Genomic DNA, 20,387 nt, shown 5'->3' with positions numbered 1-20,387 from the left:
CTTCCACAAAGATGCCTCGGAACAACTTCAAAAATGAATCCAGCAAAAATTTTGGTAAAGAAAAATATTCTCACATTTTTACAACCACTCTAAAGACGAAGATCTAGTTGGAACTACTATATGACTTACTTTGAAGAAAATAACGTGAGTCTGATTTGCATTTAAATAAACAATCAGTATTTTTAATTTTAGGACGGATCTTGTATATGTATTTTTTTAATCGATTTAAAATTTATTTTTTACATAAAAATAACAATAATAAATGCAGAATTACCATTGTTGATAATATTTCATTGTCAAAGTTTAAAAAATGTCTGACCTTAAAATTATTATTAGTAAATAATAGGTCATGGAAGTAATGATCAATTTAATCATATTAGGAAATACAAAAAAGTTTTTTTGTTTAAATATAATTGGAATAAATTGCACTGAGAAAACTATAAGACTAGATATTTTTTCCTGTATTGTACATATCTTAATGAAATTATTAGTATTATTGCATTATTTAATGAAAGTTTATAGAGAATTATAGAGTTAATAATAATTAATAAAAAAATTTTTTTTTCGTATTTCCAGATTAAAAGTTAGTCTATTATTAAAAAGTACTTCGTTGCAAGTTTACGTTGACATTCCAAAAGTCACTTTACCTGGTCCCATGTTTGTATCTAAATAGCATAAATATTATTAAATTGTAATAAATAATAAATTATGTTGTCATGGAATAATTATATAAAATATTTTTGAACAAAATAAATAAAGATCATTATTGAATAAAATAACATTACTTTTCGACATTTTGATTCCGAGCCCATTCAATATAACAATCTTTTAATAATTTAAAAAAATAAAATAGAGGCATTAATAGATAGATTTGAAACTCGATAAATAAATAATATCAAAAACTATCAATAGATAAAACATAAAGAATAATTTAAAAATATGGAATTACAGTTATCAAATTTTTAAACGATAAAGCGATTTATGGTGTTTCAATAAGTAGGTGAATAAATTCTATAAGTTGTCAACAACAACAAAGTACTAAATTTTATACTATAAATAACAAATAATCGTAAAAAATGCCTATGATAACGAAACATGACTGAATTACAATTTTTTAAAATAGGAATGTGAAAATTATCAATAATTATCTCAATGAGACAGATAACATATAATCATATTTTTTTAGCGGCAGTTCTTCCGCTTATCTCAAAAGGAACTTTTGTATAATATCTCTCTGCCTTTGACAAAGACTTTGACTATGTTCCTGTCATCACCCAAATAAACGAAGCGTTGGACTGCATACTTGACGACTTCGTCGTCCGTCGACGGTGACAGGCAACCCTCATCGGGTAAATCATATTGGTCGATGTTAGAACCCAACGACACGTCTATGAGTAGTGCATCGAATTCTTTTCCCACTTCGAAGTTACCAGTTTTTTGGTCCAAACGAAGAGCTTTTGCGCCGCCGAGAGTGGCCAAATAAAATGCCTCTTCCCAATTGATGGCCGGGTATTTTTTGGCATAGTTTGCATCCAATGAGCACAAGTGAAACGAGACGTCCATACATCTGCGCATTTGTTCTAGAATTGAAGGACTATCACCTCCAGACACATCTGCAAACAAGAGGTAAACTTATGATATATTGTAACATATTAATCAACATCAATTATTTTAGCCTAGCACATGCACATTTAGGCGAAATTTATTTGCTGCATACTATTGAACTCTCACTAACACAAACACTCAATATCCCCCTACCATTATTCGACACATGTTATCGTCGCAACATTGTCAGGATGTGCAATATTATTTTTAAAATAAAAATATAGGATGGTATATTGCAAGACAACCGACAGTCGAAGAAGTAAGAATTTTGCAGTCGTAAAACTGAGGTGCATTGTGTTGGCCTCGACCGGTTTATTTCAATGGCCGTTGATCTCACACTCTTATGTTCCCAGTCTAAAGAAGAACTTACATCCGTGAAGCAAATCATTTTAATTTGTGTTTATATATATTGAACTATAAAAAATTTTAATCCTGATTTTATGATGAAAAAAGTATAAACATTATTTTTGTTATTAAATGTTTTGATTTTAATTTATTAAAATTCATATTTTTTACTCACATAATCCAACTTACACAACATTGAAACGTGTATTGGAAATTTGTGCCGACCGAGCGGATATAAAATTTACGACCCATAGTGGTAGACAAGAGATTATTTTACGACTGTTTTACGACCAAACCGGACCATTCTCAATAGCAGCGCTAATGAAACAAAGAGTATTAAATTAAAATAGCTCGCAGAAATATCTTACCTGTTCCCAAACCGACGATGATTCCGCTTTCGATCAACTTTCTGACCCGGCACAATCCAGAGCTTAACCGAGTGTTTGAACTGGGACAATGTGCTATAGAAACTTCTCTATTTTTCAACAAGACCAACTCCGAATCTTTCAAATGTACTCCGTGAGCTAGTACGGTCTGAAAATATTAAGTAACATGTAGATAACAGTATCAACATGACCTACAACATACATTGAGTAATAAAAAACATAAACAAGATAAGAACCTTAGGCGACAGTAAGCCAACTTTATCATAAACTTCAGAATATGTCTCGCATTCCGGATACATTTTCTTGACAGCTTCTACTTCGCCTAAATTCTCAGATATATGTGTCTATAATAATACATCAATATTAGTACACATATGCATGTATATAATTTAAAAAAATTACAATACAGTAAAACCCTATTAAACCGAAAATTTTACTTTTTTTTTATTCTAATGCGAAAAAATATTATTAAAAATAAAGTCATAAATCAAAAATTACAAAACATCTGTGGCTGTTATATGAGCTTTTCTCATCTTTCGATGTACGCTGCAGCGATTTGCAGTACCAAAGTTTATTTATGACTGCCCATTGGTTCTCAAACTTTTACCTAGAATTAATAATAATTGATAATAACCAAATATTCCCATATAAAGGTATCTCAAAAACTTTTCGATTAAGAGAGTATTTGGTTACTCAGAGATTCTAAATTATAAATCCTGAATGTTGCGAACTAAACCAGAATAACTGACGGATTGTCAAAGTGAAACACGTTTTTCGTAACAAAGCTGAACATCTTTGAAGATTTTTCACAGACGCCGTTTACATTCACTTGCTCTCAAAAGTAATTACGAGAACTTCAGTGAGAGTTTATCTAGCAGAACGTTCTCACCGAAATTGTAGGAATATTCTGATGGGGAATGAGATCAGAAAAATGACATGTTTAACATTTAGTGGTTGAATTTTAAGATCTGACCACCTGCAAATTCAATCCTGCTTAAGTGATAAGAGTCTAGTAGTCCAGTCAAATAAGGCGAAATAAAGGCTAAACCTCGGAATGAAAGATAACAAGCTGAAATTTTGCACAGACTTTTGTATTGATGTTTTAAGGACAGTGTGAAAAGTCTCATAAAATATCGTGTCTGCTAATCAAGATATCAAAGGTCGAAGGTCACAAAATTTGTTTTTTTGCAAATATCTCGCATTTTATGCGTCGCACGTCATTAGATGCTTTACAAAACTTGTAAAGCATAAAATTTTCTACAAGTTTGGCTATAATATTTGTTTTGTATCCTTAACCGTTTTTGAGATATAGCGCGAAGAGTGGGAGGCGTACATCCGTTTATAGAATCCAGCGAGTATTTCTACCTGCTTAACTTGGTATAAGCTTTGAAAAAGTAAGCAATCGTGAAAAAAGTGGTCTCGGCAAGTCGTTTGAACCATAATTTTATTACTTTTTTTATTGTATTATTAGGAATTATGAATGAAATATTGTTCGACTAGAAATTTGTGCGAAAAAATTGAAAGAGTTGAGAGATGTCCTTACGGAGTATGTACCAGATGATAAGAAGATCATTTCCAAATTAAGAGAAAAATATTTAACTGACATTATAATTACAACGAAGATTGGATCATTCCCTATTTTTTCTTTTCGAGATGCTCAAGCTTAAATTTTATCCATAGCTTGGTATGAAAATAAAAAAGGCACTTCGGAAGAAGAACACTTGCGCGTAGTGGAAGCTGCTGCGGCGATTATTAGAGAAGATATTCGATCTTCTGTTGTTGAGACCAAGTCCTATCCGCCCCCGAGTAAAATATTAATGAAGAAATTCCGAAAACTTTATTACATTTTCTGCAAGAAGTTATTATAAAGAACAGAAAAGGAAAGACGGGGCATTTTAAAACGAAATACACAGCTATAAGTCATGCTATAATGACTTCCTTACGAAAACGGTCCTTTTCTTCGCAGTTATTAATAGGCCTATCTGTATTTCTTCATAGAAGAAATACAGATAGGCCAAACATCCATAAAGACTTTTGGATGTTTTGTCAAGTTTAGGTTTTTTCGCTTCATATAGTGATACTGTAAAATGTTAAATTTCAGCTGTTTATCACCCACAGCCTCGTAATCAACCATCAGAGTCAAGTGCCTTAGTACAGTATGCAGCGGATAATGCAGAAAAATATTTATACTCTTGATGGCTATAATACTGTTCATATAATGGGAATGATAAAAATAATAACTTCAAAATCTGAAGTTATATCTGATGACCGCATAAAGAAATTTACAACAAAACCAAGTGCAAAGGAGTTAGCAGCACTATCACATATACCCCTTCTAGTGTATGAAAATCATGTCGTACCCGGATTGAGCAAGAGATTCAAGTTCGAAATTTTAATGATGTAGAAGAACTAACCGAACAAATATTTAATGTAGTTGATTTGTTGTGGATGTACGGAAAGTGGAAAAATATCTCACCGTTGCCAGGGTGGAATGGATTTATTGAACAACTTACAAAAACAATGAGAACTTTGTAACTTCTCGGATTCTGTTTCTTACTTTTATTCATCATCCTGCGAGTAATATGGACACAATTTACAACACATTACAGTGTACTACAAACACTGCCAAGAAACATGAACAAAGAACATGCTTAATAACTTTTGATCAGCCGTTGTACATAAAAGCACGTGAAATCGTAGCAGCTTCAGATGCTAACTCAGACTTGTCCAGAGTAGTTGTGAAACTAGGAGGCTTTCATATGCTTATGTCTTTTATTGGATGCATAGGGTATATAATGAATGGAAGCTGAATCAAGGAAGCTCTCAGTACAATTTATGCTTCGAATTCTGTCGACAAAATGTTGGATGGTCACGCTTTTGCAAGAAGTATCAGAGGCCATACGCTATTAATTTTTGCATTATCGATGATGATTTTTGAAGATATGGAGATTGAAAGTTATAATGCTTTAGATGGGTTCATTCAGCAGATAACAATTTGCGACGTTTCCTATGAAACTGTGGAAAAATGTGCAGGTAGCTCTGGCTCCGTAGTTCACATAGCGTTATCCTATAAACGGATGCGCGCTTCCCACTCCCCGCGCTATATCTCGAAAACCATTACCCATACGAAGAAATAATTTACGACAAACTTGTAGAAAATTTTATTTTCTATAAGTTTTGTAAAACATCTAATGACATGCAACGCAAAGGAGGCGAGATATTTGCAAAAAAACGATTTTTATGACCTTTGACCTTCAATATCTTGATTAGCAGACACGATATCTTATGAGACTTTTCACCCTATCTTTAGAACGCCAAAACAAAGGTCTGTGCAAAATTTCAGCTTGTTATCTTTCATTCCGAGGTTAAACCCTTATTTGACTGGACTATAGGGAAGATAACTGCTGAAGGACTATCGCACATGTAGCAAATTATATGTAATGATCTGAATGGAAATAGAGAATAATAATTATTCGACCCTTGGTAAGTGATGCGTCGCGTGCGTAGAATATTATTAAAAATATTTTTTATCCGATAAACGAACAATTTATATTGACAGAAGTATAATATTTACAAATGCATACTTATACATATCACATATGTAACAATATTGCATATATATTACTGAAAAATATGCAAAAACAATAAATATTTGACAAAACGTTTGAAGAGATGCAAGCTAGCGCTTCTCGTAAAAATGTGATTTATGGCAAATGGGCCATAAAATGCTCAAAGAAAAGGGCCTTGATTTTAATGCCGGATACTTTGAAACAAACTTCAATGTTGGACCTTCAATCACTTGGCTGTGTGAAAATTTTGTTTGAAATTTATTATTTTATTTATGTAATCAAATATCTTACTACCATTTAAAGTCAAAGATTTGGCTTCCCATGAATAACGAGTTAACTTATTTCCGTGCATATTGGGTGATTTATTTTCATATGTTTTTTAAAATAGTTATAACGCAACACAAACTACGGAAAATATTTGTGAAGTGTATGGTATTGATGTTCAAAACAGTCAAAGATGGTGTCTCAAATTCTCATCTGTAATTTTATAAGTCAATAAAAAGAGATTGGAGTGTCGTTAAATCACTGACAATGTTAAGCTGAAGGCTGAAATCAACAAATTGGAATGATTTACATGTATAATGTGGATAAATTAACTGAGCTTAACTGGAATGTTTTATAATCTCCAGACTTCTTGGAAAAAATAAAACTACAGGGAGGTGAAAATGGCACTGGATACATTATTTTGTTCCAATTTATCATGTTTTTATTCGTAGAAGTTTATAATGATCAATGTAAATTTTATAGTAAATCTTCTGTTGCAGCCTGACAGACGTTAGCACAATGCTTTACAACGAAATAAACACAATCAACAACTACTAAGTAAGAAATGAATCCCCATACATGAATTTAAATCTGTAAATCAGTGACATTTTTATTAATTATAAACTATTATTATGGCTTATAAACAATATATATATCACTACTTAGATCAATTTTTGTTGTAATTATTCATCACAATATTCATCTGTGATATTAGAAAAATCTAGGAAAACCTAATCTGTGGTGATAAATCGGAATTATAATTAAATAATAATCATTAATTCCGATCTCCCAGATACGATAGATATTGAAAAACACTAAAGTCCATATGGAATTAGAAACTAAATATTAGTCACCGACTTATACCACTGGTCTATCGTGCTGGTTGAAATACGACATTAATTACATATCAACACAAGATATTTGCCGAATTGATAACTGGTATATATAATATATATATTTCAATATTTATTTTGAAAAAAGGCAGTACCTGCCAATTAGGTATTGCAATAATATCAAGATTCATATTATTGCAATCTGAGGGGTGAATATTGAAATGCGCATGCGCCTTCGTCGCGACTCCCGCACAAATCGGCAGTAAGAGCGCGTCGGTCACCGCTCTCCGGGTGCAGCGCTATCGCTCCTCATTAATGGACGCCATGTAAACATAATTCGCATGCTTTCATTTCTCAAGGCTCTAATGCAACGGCTTCACATAGACCCACGTAAAAATATTGTCGAAATTTTTTTCAAAAATGCAGAACAATGGAAAATATCATCTTTGACAAAATATCGTCTCTTTACCTGGTCCCATGTTTGTATCTAAATATTAGCATAAATATTATTAAATTGTAATAAATAAAGATCATTGCGCAAAATCGCTATTTCAAGGGTTAAAAGGGTTTTACTGTAAATAATATTACTTGTATTTTGCAATCGTATTTTATCGCCAATTTTCCTAACCGCTTCATCATTTCACTGTCGCAGCTCAGCGCAAAACGCGGTGTAATTATCGGTTCCACCAAATCGCTCTAAAACATATTAAATAAATAAATGAACCGTATCTTCTACAATATAAGTGATTGATCAATTTGATTGCTTTATAATACCCCCATATCTTTCACTAATTTAATGAAAGCTTCCGACTCTTCTGTTTCTTTCTCCGTGGTATTGTAATAATCGGCGTCGTTGGGCAAATTCATGCTAACCTTTCCGACTAGAGCTCTCTGACCGCGATCTTCTGCCACCGCGGCTAATACGACGCTACTTTCCAAATGCAACGATCCAAAGTAACATGCCGTTGTTGTGCCGCACTTTAACGTCCTATTGACGACCGTGTCGTAAATGTTGGTCGCGAACGTTATATCGTGGTATAACTTTTCCAACGGAAACGTGTAGCATTTCAGCCATTCCAATAACGGTTTGTCTAACCCTAAACCTAGATTCGGAAACTGAGGCGCATGGAGGTGGCAGTCTACTAAACCTGGCATGATGAACTGAGTCGGCGTAAGCTCGGAAACGATGTACTTAGTCAAGTTCAACTTTTGTGTGATCTCTTCTATGTTTCTCGTAAATCCGATCGAGATGATCTGTATTATTTATGGCGCATAAAAAAATATACACGTGAAAATACATAAGTTTCAAATCTACTTTCGAGGAAAAGATTTACCTTGCCGTCGTCTACAGCCAAGTGTCCTGCGAAGACTTTGAGACCGGATTTGATATCCGTACAATGAGCTATGCCCCCCAGCCAAATGGTAGCTCCTCCAGCGGTCGACCCCGAAACTCTCGACATCGCGCCTAAACTCGACCACACTACCGCCAACACAGCGGGCAACTGACAGACGTGAACTTGACGCACGCTTATATATAATAAATTAACCGGGTAATACCGAACAAAACAAGACAATAATTATTGCTTATAATCAGATTCTTTATTGAATTATAATACCGTTAAATGCGCGCCTTGAGATAACTAGTTTGAATAAAATTCAATAACTAGCTACAATAATCTTACACACGATTTATGTTCATATAAATGAAGTGACGTCCTGTTAACAAAAGCCTATAATGCGGTACTTAGCAACCAAATGTTGTTGTTTTCTTTAATTATTAACATTCGTTGCTATTTACTCGAGCTGTGATCCAACTTCAGTCTCCGAAATTTAAAAATAACACAATTTTTTTATTAATCGAATTTATATATTTACCAAAAATAATATTAATTAAATAGCCACATCTAAACCTTTTACAGCGCCGATCTTTCGATGTAATTTTCCATGCACGCACGCATCAGACGACGTTTCAATGGTGCGTCAGTATTTGTTTGTCTGTCATCAGGAGGCTTACGTTGAAGCGCAGTATAATCCTGCGCTTCTCAAATATATTTAGTATTTATACTTCGTTAAATAATTTTAATATTAATTAAATTTAGTTTAAATAATATTTATAGCGATGGCCGAGAAATATAATGATTCCGGTGAATTGGATTGCAAATTTAAAGGTGTAAAATTTCTCTCGTATAACAAAGACGCGATTGAAACGTTCGAATCAGAGGAAGTAAGTACTTTTCTCATTTACATTTAAAATTATTATTAGCCGAGCATTACATATGCTTCGATGTAACGAGAATTGAGTGGCACGCACATCTCGCAATATTTTGACAGTAGAGTCAAAATGTCGGAAGATGAGGTTGAGAGTTTAAATATTACAGATTACGATTTAGACAATGAATTCAATATCAATAGACCACGCAGGAAGCTCACCAAGGAGCAGCAAATGCTTGGTAATTGTTTCAGTGTGCACATTATAATATTTTATGTATATAGTATATTTTATTGAGGTTATTTCTATCAGGGATATGGGCCGATAGTGACGAAGAACCGGAAGAAAATTCACGCAGGAATAGAAACAAAAAATCGAAGGACTTTTCCATGGGATCGATCGGTTTTGTAGCTGGTGGCATTCAACAGCCTGGGAAAAAATAAGAAATCGATGGTTTGATGGTACTGTTTTAGATGAATCCAAAGAGCCGACTGTTGAAGTTGGAAGTTCTTCGGAAGAAGAAGACAAAAAAAAATGAAAACGAAGATCAAATAGCTGGTTTAAGAAGGCGCGGTTTCGGCGCTTATAAGCCGCAGTCCTTATCAGGCGGCGTAGGGAATTGGGAAAAGTATACCAAAGGAATTGGAGCTAAGTTACTATTACAGGTATATATGATACAATATTAATATATTTTTTTGTTTAGTTTTTGAGTTGGGTAAATATTATGTATATATATATATATATATATATATATATATATATATATATATATATATATATATATATATATATATATATATATATATATATATATATTATAGATGGGCTATCAACCTGGATATGTGTTTAGTGAAGAATTTATATACGTATATATAAATATATATAAATTTATTGTGGCCTAAGTCGTCAAATAATTTCGTTCTCGAATTATCATAGCATTCCTAACGCCGCCGTCACCGGCTATTAAGCATCCAAGATGTTCAGCGTTGTATTGTTTAAAGTTTAATATAGTTTTTTACGTATAAATTAAACAAGATTAATATTGCTTGTATAATTTTCACAAAACGTACCAATTAGAATAATATCGTTCTAATGTACGAACGGCTGGATTGGGGCCATATATTTATTTTGATTGAAAAATGTTGATATTTAAAAAAAACATACTGCCGTTGTTATTAAGACTGCTTATTTTCATTCTACTTTTGTTCTTGTGCGTGTCAACTTATTAGCAATTTTCTGGTTAGCATTAAGACTATTATTTTAGATGATCGTTTTGATTGAAATGATCGTTTCAGATCTGTCTAGCTTTGAATGTTTACTGTTTATATCTCATTCGCATATTCAATTGTTATAAGCTAGCTATATCATCATTTATATCATATATTTATATAAGGATAAGTCAAAATTTTTGTCTATAGATGATACTGTTTCTTATTATTGAATCTTTTTTCATGAACTCGAATGTTTAAGTATATGAATTTTCTTGGAAACGATTTAGGTGTAGCAGTTTTCCATTGCCTTCTTTACCAAATTTGTTGAGAAGTGATCTTCATATTTTTAGTCATCTCTATAAAAGTGCAAATTATCTTTATTCTAAATTTATAATATTTTAAATTATGTGAGTAAAAATGGCATTAGATTTAAACAAAACCCAGAGATATATGTTCGGCAATCTATTTGACAAATATATGTGAGGTAGTAATTAGTAAACTATGCAATCTTATCATAAATATAAAAATTGAAACTTTAATTTTTTATTTAATATTGAAAAGGCATAAGTATTTTTTATTATGATTTATGACGGGAATTTAATATATTTGAATCTAGGATTCACGTACCTTAAATAAAACATTTATAAATTGAGCGATTGTCGTCCTCTAATTTTTACTTTTGATATGAAATATCATAATTTGGATTACATTTTATATACATATTTATTAAAAGCCAAAATTTTATTTATTAATGCCAATCTCCATAATTATTTTCTTCTAGTTGTGAATTGGATGTCGATTCTGCTCCTGCTTCTTAATTTAAAATAGCAGTAACCTCCAAATTAAGAAGTCGACTGGTGTCTGATGTTCGATCGGTAATGTTTTTATTTTATAAAAAATTGACAGTACAATTCATACCCCACCTCTAAATAATTGTAGATATTGAGTAATAATTAACATCGATTCTTATTATATAAAAAAAAATATTGAATTTTTCGTAACCTAGGATAAAACGGAAGGTGTGGGGTTAAATATATTAATAATCCATGTTCATAAATTATGCTTTGTTGATATACATAATTTACTAAATATTATATATTAATGGTAAATACGCATATACCTACACATTTTTATGTAATAATTGTTCAAATAAGTATGGGATGTTTGCCAAATTTAATAATGGTTCTATCGTTTATGCTTTTAAACGACATTCCCTTATATTTATGACGGAATTGAAGGTATATTTTCGTTTATCCCAGTTTTGAGGCTTTATTTTTCCATGTGCGTGAAGACTGATTGAAGCATGTTATAAATACGTAATATTATTTAATTTTATCAATACTATCTGAATGTAACAAAAAGATATATATAAAGATTGTCCATTCGGAAGTTTCTGCGTTTCGCATGTCCAAAGATAACTTATGAAAGATTAAGGAAATGAAAAAAATATGAATAAACGTCGAAACTGAGTAAACTTTTTGCAGGGTAGACAAATGTTTCACAATTGATTTGAATTGTATAATTGTAGAGTATGTAAATTTTACGATTATATTAAAAAAATATATTATATGTATACTGAACGTTTAAGCCAATTTTGACAAATTATTTTGTATTCAATTTAAATATAGAAATTTTATATGTCAAATAAAAAGCATTCAAAGAAAATAAAAGTTGTACTTTATTGTGTATAATAGACTAATGATATAATACATATGATATATGAATGTATGTAGATATAAATATATAACATTTTTTTCTTATATATTTAAGAATAATAAATTTTATCTACCATTATTATTATCAAATATAATAATTGTACTACTTTACGATTGTCTTAAATGTAATTTTAAATTACATAAAAATATTGTGGCACATAACGATATATATTTATATATGAGGTCCGTCCTAAAAGTAATACTTCATTCATATTTTAACTCAATCGGTCAAGTTGTGTACAGTCATATTGGATAACAGTATGCTATTCAATTTTGTGTGAAGCTAAAGAAATTTGCAAATTTATCCGAAGCTTATAGATATGCCACTATCAAGAAATATGTTTTTTAAATGACACAAAACTTTCAGATAGTGAGAAAAATTTGAAGATGAACCTTAAAATTGTGCATTGAAAATTTGTTAAGAGTTACTGAGTAGACTCGTAGCTTGTTTTTCGAAAACAATCAAAGATAAATTTTCCTCGTCCAAAGAAAATATCCATGAAAATTGTGCATTAATAATTTTTACTTCCAGGACAAACAGTAAATTAGGCCTTCCACAAAGATGCATTGGAACAACTTAAAAAATAAATCCAGCAAAAGTTTTGGTAAAGAAAAATATTTTCACATTTTTACAATCACCCTAAAGACGAAGATCTAGTTGGAACTACTATATGACTTACTTTGAAGAAAATAACGTGAGTCTAATTTACATTTAAATAAACAATCAGTATATTTAATTTTAGGACGGATCTTGTATATGTATTTTTTTAATTGATTTAAAATTTATTTTATATATAAAAATAACAATAATAAATGTAGAATTACCAGTGTTGATAATATTTCATTGTCAAAGTTTAAAAAATGTCTGACCTTAAAATTATTATTAGTAAATAATAGGTCATGGAAGTAATGATCAATTTAATCGTATTAGGAAATACAAAAATGTGTTTTTTTGTTTAAATATAATTTTAATAAATTGCATTGAGAAAACTATAATACTAGATATTTTTCCTGTGTTGTACATATCTTAATGAAATGATTAGTAGTATTGCTTTATTTAATATAAGTTTATAAACAATTACAGAGTTGATAATTCATAAAAAAAAACATTTTTTTCGTATTTCCAGATTAAGAGTTAGTCTATAATTAGAAAGTACTTTGTTGCAAGTTTACATTCATATTCCAAAAGTCACTTTACCTGGTCCCATGGTTGTATCGAAATATTGGCATAAATATTATTAAATTTTAATAAATAATAAATTATGTTGTCATGGAATAATTATATAAAATATTTTTGAACAAAATAAATAAAGATCATTATTGAATAAAATAACATTACTTTTCGACATTTTGATTCACAAAATTGATTACAAAATAAAATAGAGGCATTAATAGATAGATTTGAAACTCGATAAATAAATAATATCAAAAACTATCAATAGATAAAACATAAAGAATAATTTAAAAATATGGAATTACAGTTATCAAATTTTTAAACGATAAAGCGATTTATGGTGTTTCAATAAGTAGGTGAATAAATTCTATAAGTTGTCAACAACAACAAAGTACTAAATTTTATACTATAAATAACAAATAATCGTAAAAAATGCCTATGATAACGTAACATGACTGAATTACAATTTTTTAAAATAGGAATGTGAAAATTATCAATAATTATCTCAATGAGACAGATAACATATAATCATATTTTTTTAGCGGCAGTTCTTCCGCTTATCTCAAAAGGAACTTTTGTATAATATCTCTCTGCCTTTGACAAAGACTTTGACTATGTTCCTGTCATCACCCAAATAAAAGAAGCGTTGTACTGCATACTTGACGACTTCGTCGTCCGTCGACGGTGACAGGGAACCCTCGTCGGGTAAATCATATTGGTCGATGTTAGAACCAAACGACACGTCTATGAGTAGTGCATCGAATTCTTTTCCCACTTCGAAGTTACCAGTTTTATGGTCCAAACGAAGAGCTTTTGCGCCGCCGAGAGTGGCCAAATAAAATGCCTCTTCCCAATTGATGGCCGGGTATTTTTTGGCATAGTTCGCATCCAATGAACACAAGTGAATGGAGACGTCCATACATCTGCGCATTTGATCTAGAATTGAAGGACTATCACCTCCAGACACATCTGCAAACAAGAGGTAAACTTATAATATATTGTAACATATTAATCAACATCAATTATTTTAGCCTAGCACATGCACATTTAGGCGAAATTTATTTGCTACATACTATTGAATACTCACTAACACAAGCACTCAATATCCTCCTACCCTTATTCGACACATGTTATCGTCGCAACATTGTCAGGATGTGCAATATTATTTTTAAAATAAAAATATAGGATGGTATATTGCAAGACAACCGACAGTCGAAGATGTAAGAATTTTGCAGTCGTAAAACTGAGGTGCATTGTGTTGGCCTCGACCGGTTTATTTCAATGGCCGTTGATCTCACACTCTTATGTTCCCAGTCTAAAGAAGAACTTACATCCGTGAAGCAAATCATTTTAATTTGTGTTTCTATATATTGAACTATAAAAAATATTAATCCTGATTTTATGATGAAAAAAGTATAAACATTATTTTTGTTATTAAATGTTTTGATTTTAATTTATTAAAATTAATATTTTTTACTCACATAACCCAACTTACACAACATTGAAATGTGTATTGGAAATTTGTGCCGACCGAGCGGATATAAAATTTACGACCCATAGTGGTAGACAAGAGATTATTTTACGACTGTTTTACGACCAAACCGGACCATTCTCAATAGCAGCGCTGATGAAACAAAGAGTATTAAATTAAAATGGCTCGCAGAAATATCTTACCTGTTCCCAAACCGACGATGATTCCGCTTTCGATCAACTTTCTGACCCGGCACAATCCAGAGCTCGACCGAGTGTTTGAACTGGGACAATGTGCTATAGAAACTTCTCTATTTTTCAACAAGACCAACTCCGAATCTTTCAAATGTACTCCGTGAGCTAGTATGGTCTGAAAATATTAAGTAACATGTAGATAACAGTATCAACATGACCTACAACATACATTGAGTAATAAAAAACATAAACAAGATAAGAACCTTAGGCGACAGTAAGCCAACTTTATCATAAACTTCAGAATATGTCTCACATTCCGGATACATTTCCTTGACAGCTTCCATTTCGCCTAAATTCTCAGATATATGTGTCTATAATAATACATAAATATTAGTACAGATATGCATGTATATAATTAAAGAAATTTACAATACAGTAAAACCCTATTAAACCGAAAATTTTACTTTGTTTTCATTCTGATGCGAAAAAATATTATTAAAAAGAAAGTCATAAATCAAAAATTACAAAACATCTGTGGCTGTTATATGAGCTTTTCTCATCTTTCGATGTACGCTGCAGCGATTTGCAGTACCAAAGTTTATTTATGACTGCCCATTGGTTCTCAAACTTTTACCTAGAATTAATAATAATTGATAATAACCAAATATTCCCATATAAAGGTATCTCAAAAACTTTTCGATTAAGAGAGAGTATTTGGTTACTCAGAGATTCTAAATTATAAATCCTGAATGTTGCGAACTAAACCAGAATAACTGACGGATTGTCAAAGTGAAACACGTTTTTCGTAACAAAGCTGAACATCTTTGAAGATTTTTCACAGACGCCGTTTACATTCACTTGCTCTCAAAAGTAATTACGAGAACTTCAGTGAGAGTTTATCTAGCAGAACGTTCTCACCGAAATTGTAGGAATATTCTGATGGGGAATGAGATCAGAAAAATGACATGTTTAACATTTAGTGGTTGAATTTTAAGATCTGACCACCTGCAAATTCAATCCTGCTTAAGTGATGAGAGTCTAGGGAAGATAACTGTCGAAGAACTATCGCACATGTAGCAAATTATCTGTAATGATCTGAATGGAAATAGAGAATAATAATTGGTAAGTGATGTGTCGCGTGCGTAGAATATTATTAAAAATATTTTTTATCCGATAAACGAATAATTTATATTTGCAGAAATATAATATTTACAAATACATACTTATACATATCACATATGTAACAATATATTGCATATATATTACTGAAAAATATGCAAAAACAATAAATATTTGACAAACGCTTGAAGAGATGCAAGCTAGCGCTTCTCGTAAAAATGTGATTTATGGCAAATGTGCCATAAAATGCTCAAAGAAAAGGGCCTTGATTTTAATGCCGGATACTTTGAAACAAACTTCAATGTTGGACTTTCGATCACTCGGCAGTGTGAAAATTTTGTTTGAAATTTATAGTTTTATTTATGTAATCAAATATCTTACTACCATTTAAAGTCAAAGATTTGGCTTCCCATGAATAACGATTTAACTTTTTTCCGTGCATATTGTGTGATTTCTTTTCATATGTTTTTTAAAATAGTTATAACGCAACACAAACTACGGAAAACATTTGTGAAGTGTATGGTATTGATGTTATTGATCTTCGAAACAGTCAAAGATGGTGTCTCAAATTCCCATCTGTAATTTTATAAGTCAATAAAAAGAGATTGGAGTGTCGTTAAATCACTGACAATGTTAAACTGAATGCTGAAATCAACAAATTGGAATGATTTACATGTATAATGTGGATAAATTAACTGAGCTTAACTGGAATGTTTTATAATCTCCAGACTTCTTGGAAAAAATAAAACTACAGAGGTGAAAATGGCACTGGATACATTATTTTGTTCCAATTTATCATGTTTTTATTCGTAGAAGTTTATAATGATCAATGTAAATTTTATAGTAAATCTTCTGTTGCAGCCTGACAGACGTTAGCACAATGCTTTACAACGAAATAAACACAATCAACAACTACTAAGTAAGAAATGAGTCACCATACATGAATTTAAATCTGTAAATCAGTGACATTTTTATTAATTATAAACTATTATTATGGCTTATAAACAATATATATATCACTACTTAGATCAATTTTTGTTGTAATTATTCATCACAATATTCATCTGTGATATTAGAAAAATCTAGGAAAACCTAATCTGTGGTGATAAATCGGAATTATAATTAAATAATAATCATTAATACCGATCTCCCAGATACGATAGATATTGAAAAACACTAAAGTCCATATGGAATTAGAAACTAAATATTAGTCACCGACTTATACCACTGGTCTATCGTGCTGGTTGAAATACGACATTAATTACATATCAACACAAGATATTTGCCGAATTGATAACTGGTATATATAATATATATATTTCAATATTTATTTTGAAAAAAGGCAGTACCTGCCAATTAAGTATTGCAATAATATCAAGATTCATATTGCAATCTGAGGGGTGAATATTGAAATGCGCATGCGCCTTCGTCGCGACTCCCGCACAAATCGGCAGTAAGAGCGCGTCGGTCACCGCTCTCCGGGTGCAGCGCTATCGCTCCTCATTAATGGACGCCATGTAAACATAATTCGCATGCTTTCATTTCTCAAGGCTCTAATGCAACGGCTTCACATAGACCCACGTAAAAATATTGTCGAAATTTTTTTCAAAAATGCAGAACAATGGAAAATATCATCTTTGACAAAATATCGTCTCTTTACCTGGTCCCATGTTTGTATCTAAATATTAGCATAAATATTATTAAATTGTAATAAATAAAGATCATTGCGCAAAATCGCTATTTCAAGGGTTAAAAGGGTTTTACTGTAAATAATATTACTTGTATTTTGCAATCGTATTTTATCGCCAATTTTCCTAACCGCTTCATCATTTCACTGTCGCAGCTCAGCGCAAAACGCGGTGTAATTATCGGTTCCACCAAATCGCTCTAAAACATATTAAATAAATAAATGAACCGTATCTTCTACAATATAAGTGATTGATCAATTTGATTGCTTTATAATACCCCCATATCTTTCACTAATTTAATGAAAGCTTCCGACTCTTCTGTTTCTTTCTCCGTGGTATTGTAATAATCGGCGTCGTTGGGCAAATTCATGCTGACCTTTCCGACTAGAGCTCTCTGACCGCGATCTTCTGCCACCGCGGCTAATACGACGCTACTTTCCAAATGCAACGATCCAAAGTAACAAGCCGTTGTTGTGCCGCACTTTAACGTCCTATTGACGACCGTGTCGTAAATGTTGGTCGCGAACGTTATATCGTCGTATAACTTTTCCAACGGAAACGTGTAGCATTTCAGCCATTCCAAAAACGATTTGTCTAACCATAAGCCTAGATTAGGAAACTGAGGCGCATGGAGGTGGCAGTCTACTAAACCTGGCATGATGAACTGAGTCGGCGTAAGCTCGGAAACGATGTACTTAGTCAAGTTCAACTTTTGTGTGATCTCTTCTATGTTTCTCGTAAATCCGATCGAGATGATCTATATTATTTATGGCGCATAAAAAAATATACACGTGAAAATACATAAGTTTCAAATCTACTTTCGAGGAAAAGATTTACCTTGCCGTCGTCTACAGCCAAGTGTCCTGCGAAGACTTTGAGACCGGATTTGATATCCGTACAATGAGCTATGCCCCCCAGCCAAATGGTAGCTCCTCCAGCGGTCGACCCCGAAACTCTCGACATCGCGCCTAAATTCGACCACACTACTGCCAACACAGCGGGCAACTGACAGACGTCAACTTGACTCACGCTTATATATAATAAATTAACCGGGTAATACCGAACAAAACAAGACAATAATTATTGCTTATAATCAGATTCTTTATCGAATTATATTACCGTTAAATGCGGGCCTTGAGATAACTAGTTTGAATAAAATTCAATAACTAGCTACAATAATCTTGCACACGATTTATGTTCATATAAATGAAGTGACGTCCTGTTAACAAAAGCCTATAATGCGGTACTTAGCTACCAAATGTTGTTGTTTTCTTTAATTATTAACATTCGTTGCTATTTACTCGAGCTGTGATCCAACTTCGGTCTCCGAAATTTAAAAATAACACAAATTTTTTATTAATCGAATTTATATAATTATCAAAAATAATATTAATTAAATAGCCACATCTAAACATTTTACAGCGCCGATCTTTCAATGTAATTTTTTATGATTTTTTCGTACATGTGTCAAGTTTCCCTGTCTTGATGGAACCACATATCTTTCACATCAATATCTTCAATATGCCAAAAATAATCAGTTATCATGCACTTATAGTACTTAACATTAACTGTTACAGTCCGACCTTTATCGTTTTAAAAAAATTGAGACCTAATGGTGCCACCTGACCAAAACGCGCAACAATCACTTTTTGGGCATATACTGCTTTATTGTGAATCACAAGGATTTTCCTCGTCCAATATGCGGCAATTTTGTTTATTAACATACCAAGAGAAGTGAAAATGCGCCTTATTAGAGAAAAAGCATTTTTTAAAAAAAAACAGCATCAATTTTCTGCTGCTCTAACACCCAATCTGCGTAAAGTCTTTACTGTCCATGATCTCTGGGTTTCAGTTATTGTGATACCTGAATTTTATACGAATGCAGGTGCATTTCCAGGTGAAAAATGCGCCAAAGGAAGCCACAAGAAAAGCCCAATAGCTTCAAACGCTGATTTTACTTACAACATAAATATTTTCGGCTCAACAGACGCCACAATGTGCACATACCTTAACTTATCACTAAAGCTTCCGGTTATTTCAAAGTTTTCACTACGTTGCGAATTGTTCACCCATTAGGATTATGAAATTTCTTATAATCTTTTCGTAAATTTTGATACATAGTTCATACAGAATTGTTATTGTTGTAAAACAATTGAACAAACAAAGAGAGAAAGGGAGATGGGTGAGTATATCCGACGGTAAGTATATCACCTTTTCTCTCGCACGGATTCGCTTGTATGTGTGCGAGCGAGATGCACAAGTACCTGTGACAGAGCGATAGATCTAGGGCAAGATGCCTCATGCACTGACTCGCTCTGACGCACGCATCAGACGGCGTTTCAATGGTGCGTCAGTATTTGTTTGTCTGTCATCAGGAGGCTTACGTTGAAGCGCAGAATATTCCTGTGCTTCTCAATTATATTTAGTATTTATACTTCGTTAAATAATTTTAATATGAATTAAATTTAGTTTAAATAATATTTATAGCGATGGCCGAGAAATATAATGATTCCGGTGAATTAGATTGCAAATTTAAAGGTGTAAAATTTCTCTCGTATAACGAAGACGCGATTGAAACGTTCGAATCAGAGGAAGTAAGTACTT

At 32.0% G+C, this 20,387-nt stretch overlaps 3 protein-coding genes and 1 long non-coding RNA gene across 6 annotated transcripts; 2 read left to right on the top strand and 2 right to left on the bottom strand.

The window, feature by feature from the left end:
• Positions 1-737: 737 nt before the first annotated feature.
• LOC148232095 (guanine deaminase-like) lies at positions 738-8,496 on the bottom strand. Its single transcript, XM_088191800.1, has 6 exons — positions 8,337-8,496; positions 7,777-8,256; positions 7,591-7,698; positions 2,573-2,680; positions 2,319-2,484; positions 738-1,613 (listed from the first exon to the last, which is right to left on the bottom strand). The coding sequence occupies exons 1-6, from the start codon at positions 8,460-8,462 to the stop codon at positions 1,207-1,209; spliced, it is 1,395 nt and encodes a 464-aa protein (XP_088047926.1). The 5' UTR covers positions 8,463-8,496; the 3' UTR covers positions 738-1,206.
• An 814-nt stretch (positions 8,497-9,310) lies between these two features.
• LOC148232094 (septin-interacting protein 1-like) lies at positions 9,311-14,774 on the top strand. 3 transcript variants are annotated; one of them, XM_088193761.1, is made up of 6 exons: positions 9,315-9,452; positions 9,524-9,613; positions 9,685-9,876; positions 11,204-11,297; positions 12,670-12,832; positions 13,854-14,774. In XM_088193761.1, the coding sequence occupies exons 1-3, from the start codon at positions 9,344-9,346 to the stop codon at positions 9,747-9,749; spliced, it is 264 nt and encodes an 87-aa protein (XP_088049887.1). In that variant the 5' UTR covers positions 9,315-9,343; the 3' UTR covers positions 9,750-9,876; positions 11,204-11,297; positions 12,670-12,832; positions 13,854-14,774. The 3 variants fall into 3 exon arrangements, with proteins under 3 accessions (XP_088049889.1, XP_088049887.1, XP_088049888.1); XM_088193762.1 differs by lacking the exon at positions 11,204-11,297; XM_088193763.1 differs by lacking the exon at positions 11,204-11,297 and having other exon boundaries at positions 9,311-9,452; positions 9,524-9,876.
• On the bottom strand, positions 13,473-18,800 carry LOC148232092 (guanine deaminase-like). Its single transcript, XM_088193760.1, has 6 exons — positions 18,621-18,800; positions 18,061-18,540; positions 17,875-17,982; positions 15,240-15,347; positions 14,986-15,151; positions 13,473-14,280 (listed from the first exon to the last, which is right to left on the bottom strand). The coding sequence occupies exons 1-6, from the start codon at positions 18,744-18,746 to the stop codon at positions 13,874-13,876; spliced, it is 1,395 nt and encodes a 464-aa protein (XP_088049886.1). The 5' UTR covers positions 18,747-18,800; the 3' UTR covers positions 13,473-13,873.
• On the top strand, positions 15,970-16,533 carry LOC148232093 (uncharacterized). The gene is made up of 2 exons (XR_015810878.1): positions 15,970-16,098; positions 16,175-16,533. It is a non-coding gene; the product is annotated as an uncharacterized LOC148232093 (long non-coding RNA).
• Positions 18,801-20,387: the final 1,587 nt, after the last annotated feature.

The sequence above is a fragment of the Plectrocnemia conspersa genome, unplaced genomic scaffold, assembly GCF_051122295.1.
Source record: "Plectrocnemia conspersa isolate PC_06_02 unplaced genomic scaffold, ASM5112229v1 ptg000009l, whole genome shotgun sequence".
Taxonomy (NCBI): Eukaryota; Metazoa; Arthropoda; class Insecta; order Trichoptera; family Polycentropodidae; genus Plectrocnemia; species Plectrocnemia conspersa.
Note: the sequence above shows the minus strand (reverse complement) of the source record. Positions and strands in the feature narration are given on the sequence as shown.

Excerpts from the sequence above, each read along its gene's own strand:
- LOC148232092 (XM_088193760.1), bottom strand. The coding sequence starts at position 18,746 with ATGTCGAGAGTTTCGGGGTCGACCGCTGGAGGAGCTACCATTTGGCTG. Across the intron at positions 18,541-18,620 it reads TGGCTGTAGACGACGGCAAG|ATCATCTCGATCGGATTTAC; the intron begins GTAAATCTTTTC and ends TAAATAATATAG. Across the intron at positions 15,348-17,874 it reads AATACGATTGCAAAATACAA|ACACATATATCTGAGAATTT; the intron begins GTAATATTATTT and ends GTATTATTATAG.
- LOC148232095 (XM_088191800.1), bottom strand. The coding sequence starts at position 8,462 with ATGTCGAGAGTTTCGGGGTCGACCGCTGGAGGAGCTACCATTTGGCTG. Across the intron at positions 7,699-7,776 it reads AATTAGTGAAAGATATGGGG|AGCGATTTGGTGGAACCGAT; the intron begins GTATTATAAAGC and ends AATATGTTTTAG. Across the intron at positions 1,614-2,318 it reads CATCGTCGGTTTGGGAACAG|ATGTGTCTGGAGGTGATAGT; the intron begins GTAAGATATTTC and ends TCTTGTTTGCAG.
- LOC148232094 (XM_088193762.1), top strand. The coding sequence starts at position 9,344 with ATGTCGGAAGATGAGGTTGAGAGTTTAAATATTACAGATTACGATTTA. Across the intron at positions 9,453-9,523 it reads CAAGGAGCAGCAAATGCTTG|GGATATGGGCCGATAGTGAC; the intron begins GTAATTGTTTCA and ends TATTTCTATCAG. Across the intron at positions 9,614-9,684 it reads CTTTTCCATGGGATCGATCG|ATGAATCCAAAGAGCCGACT; the intron begins GTTTTGTAGCTG and ends GTACTGTTTTAG.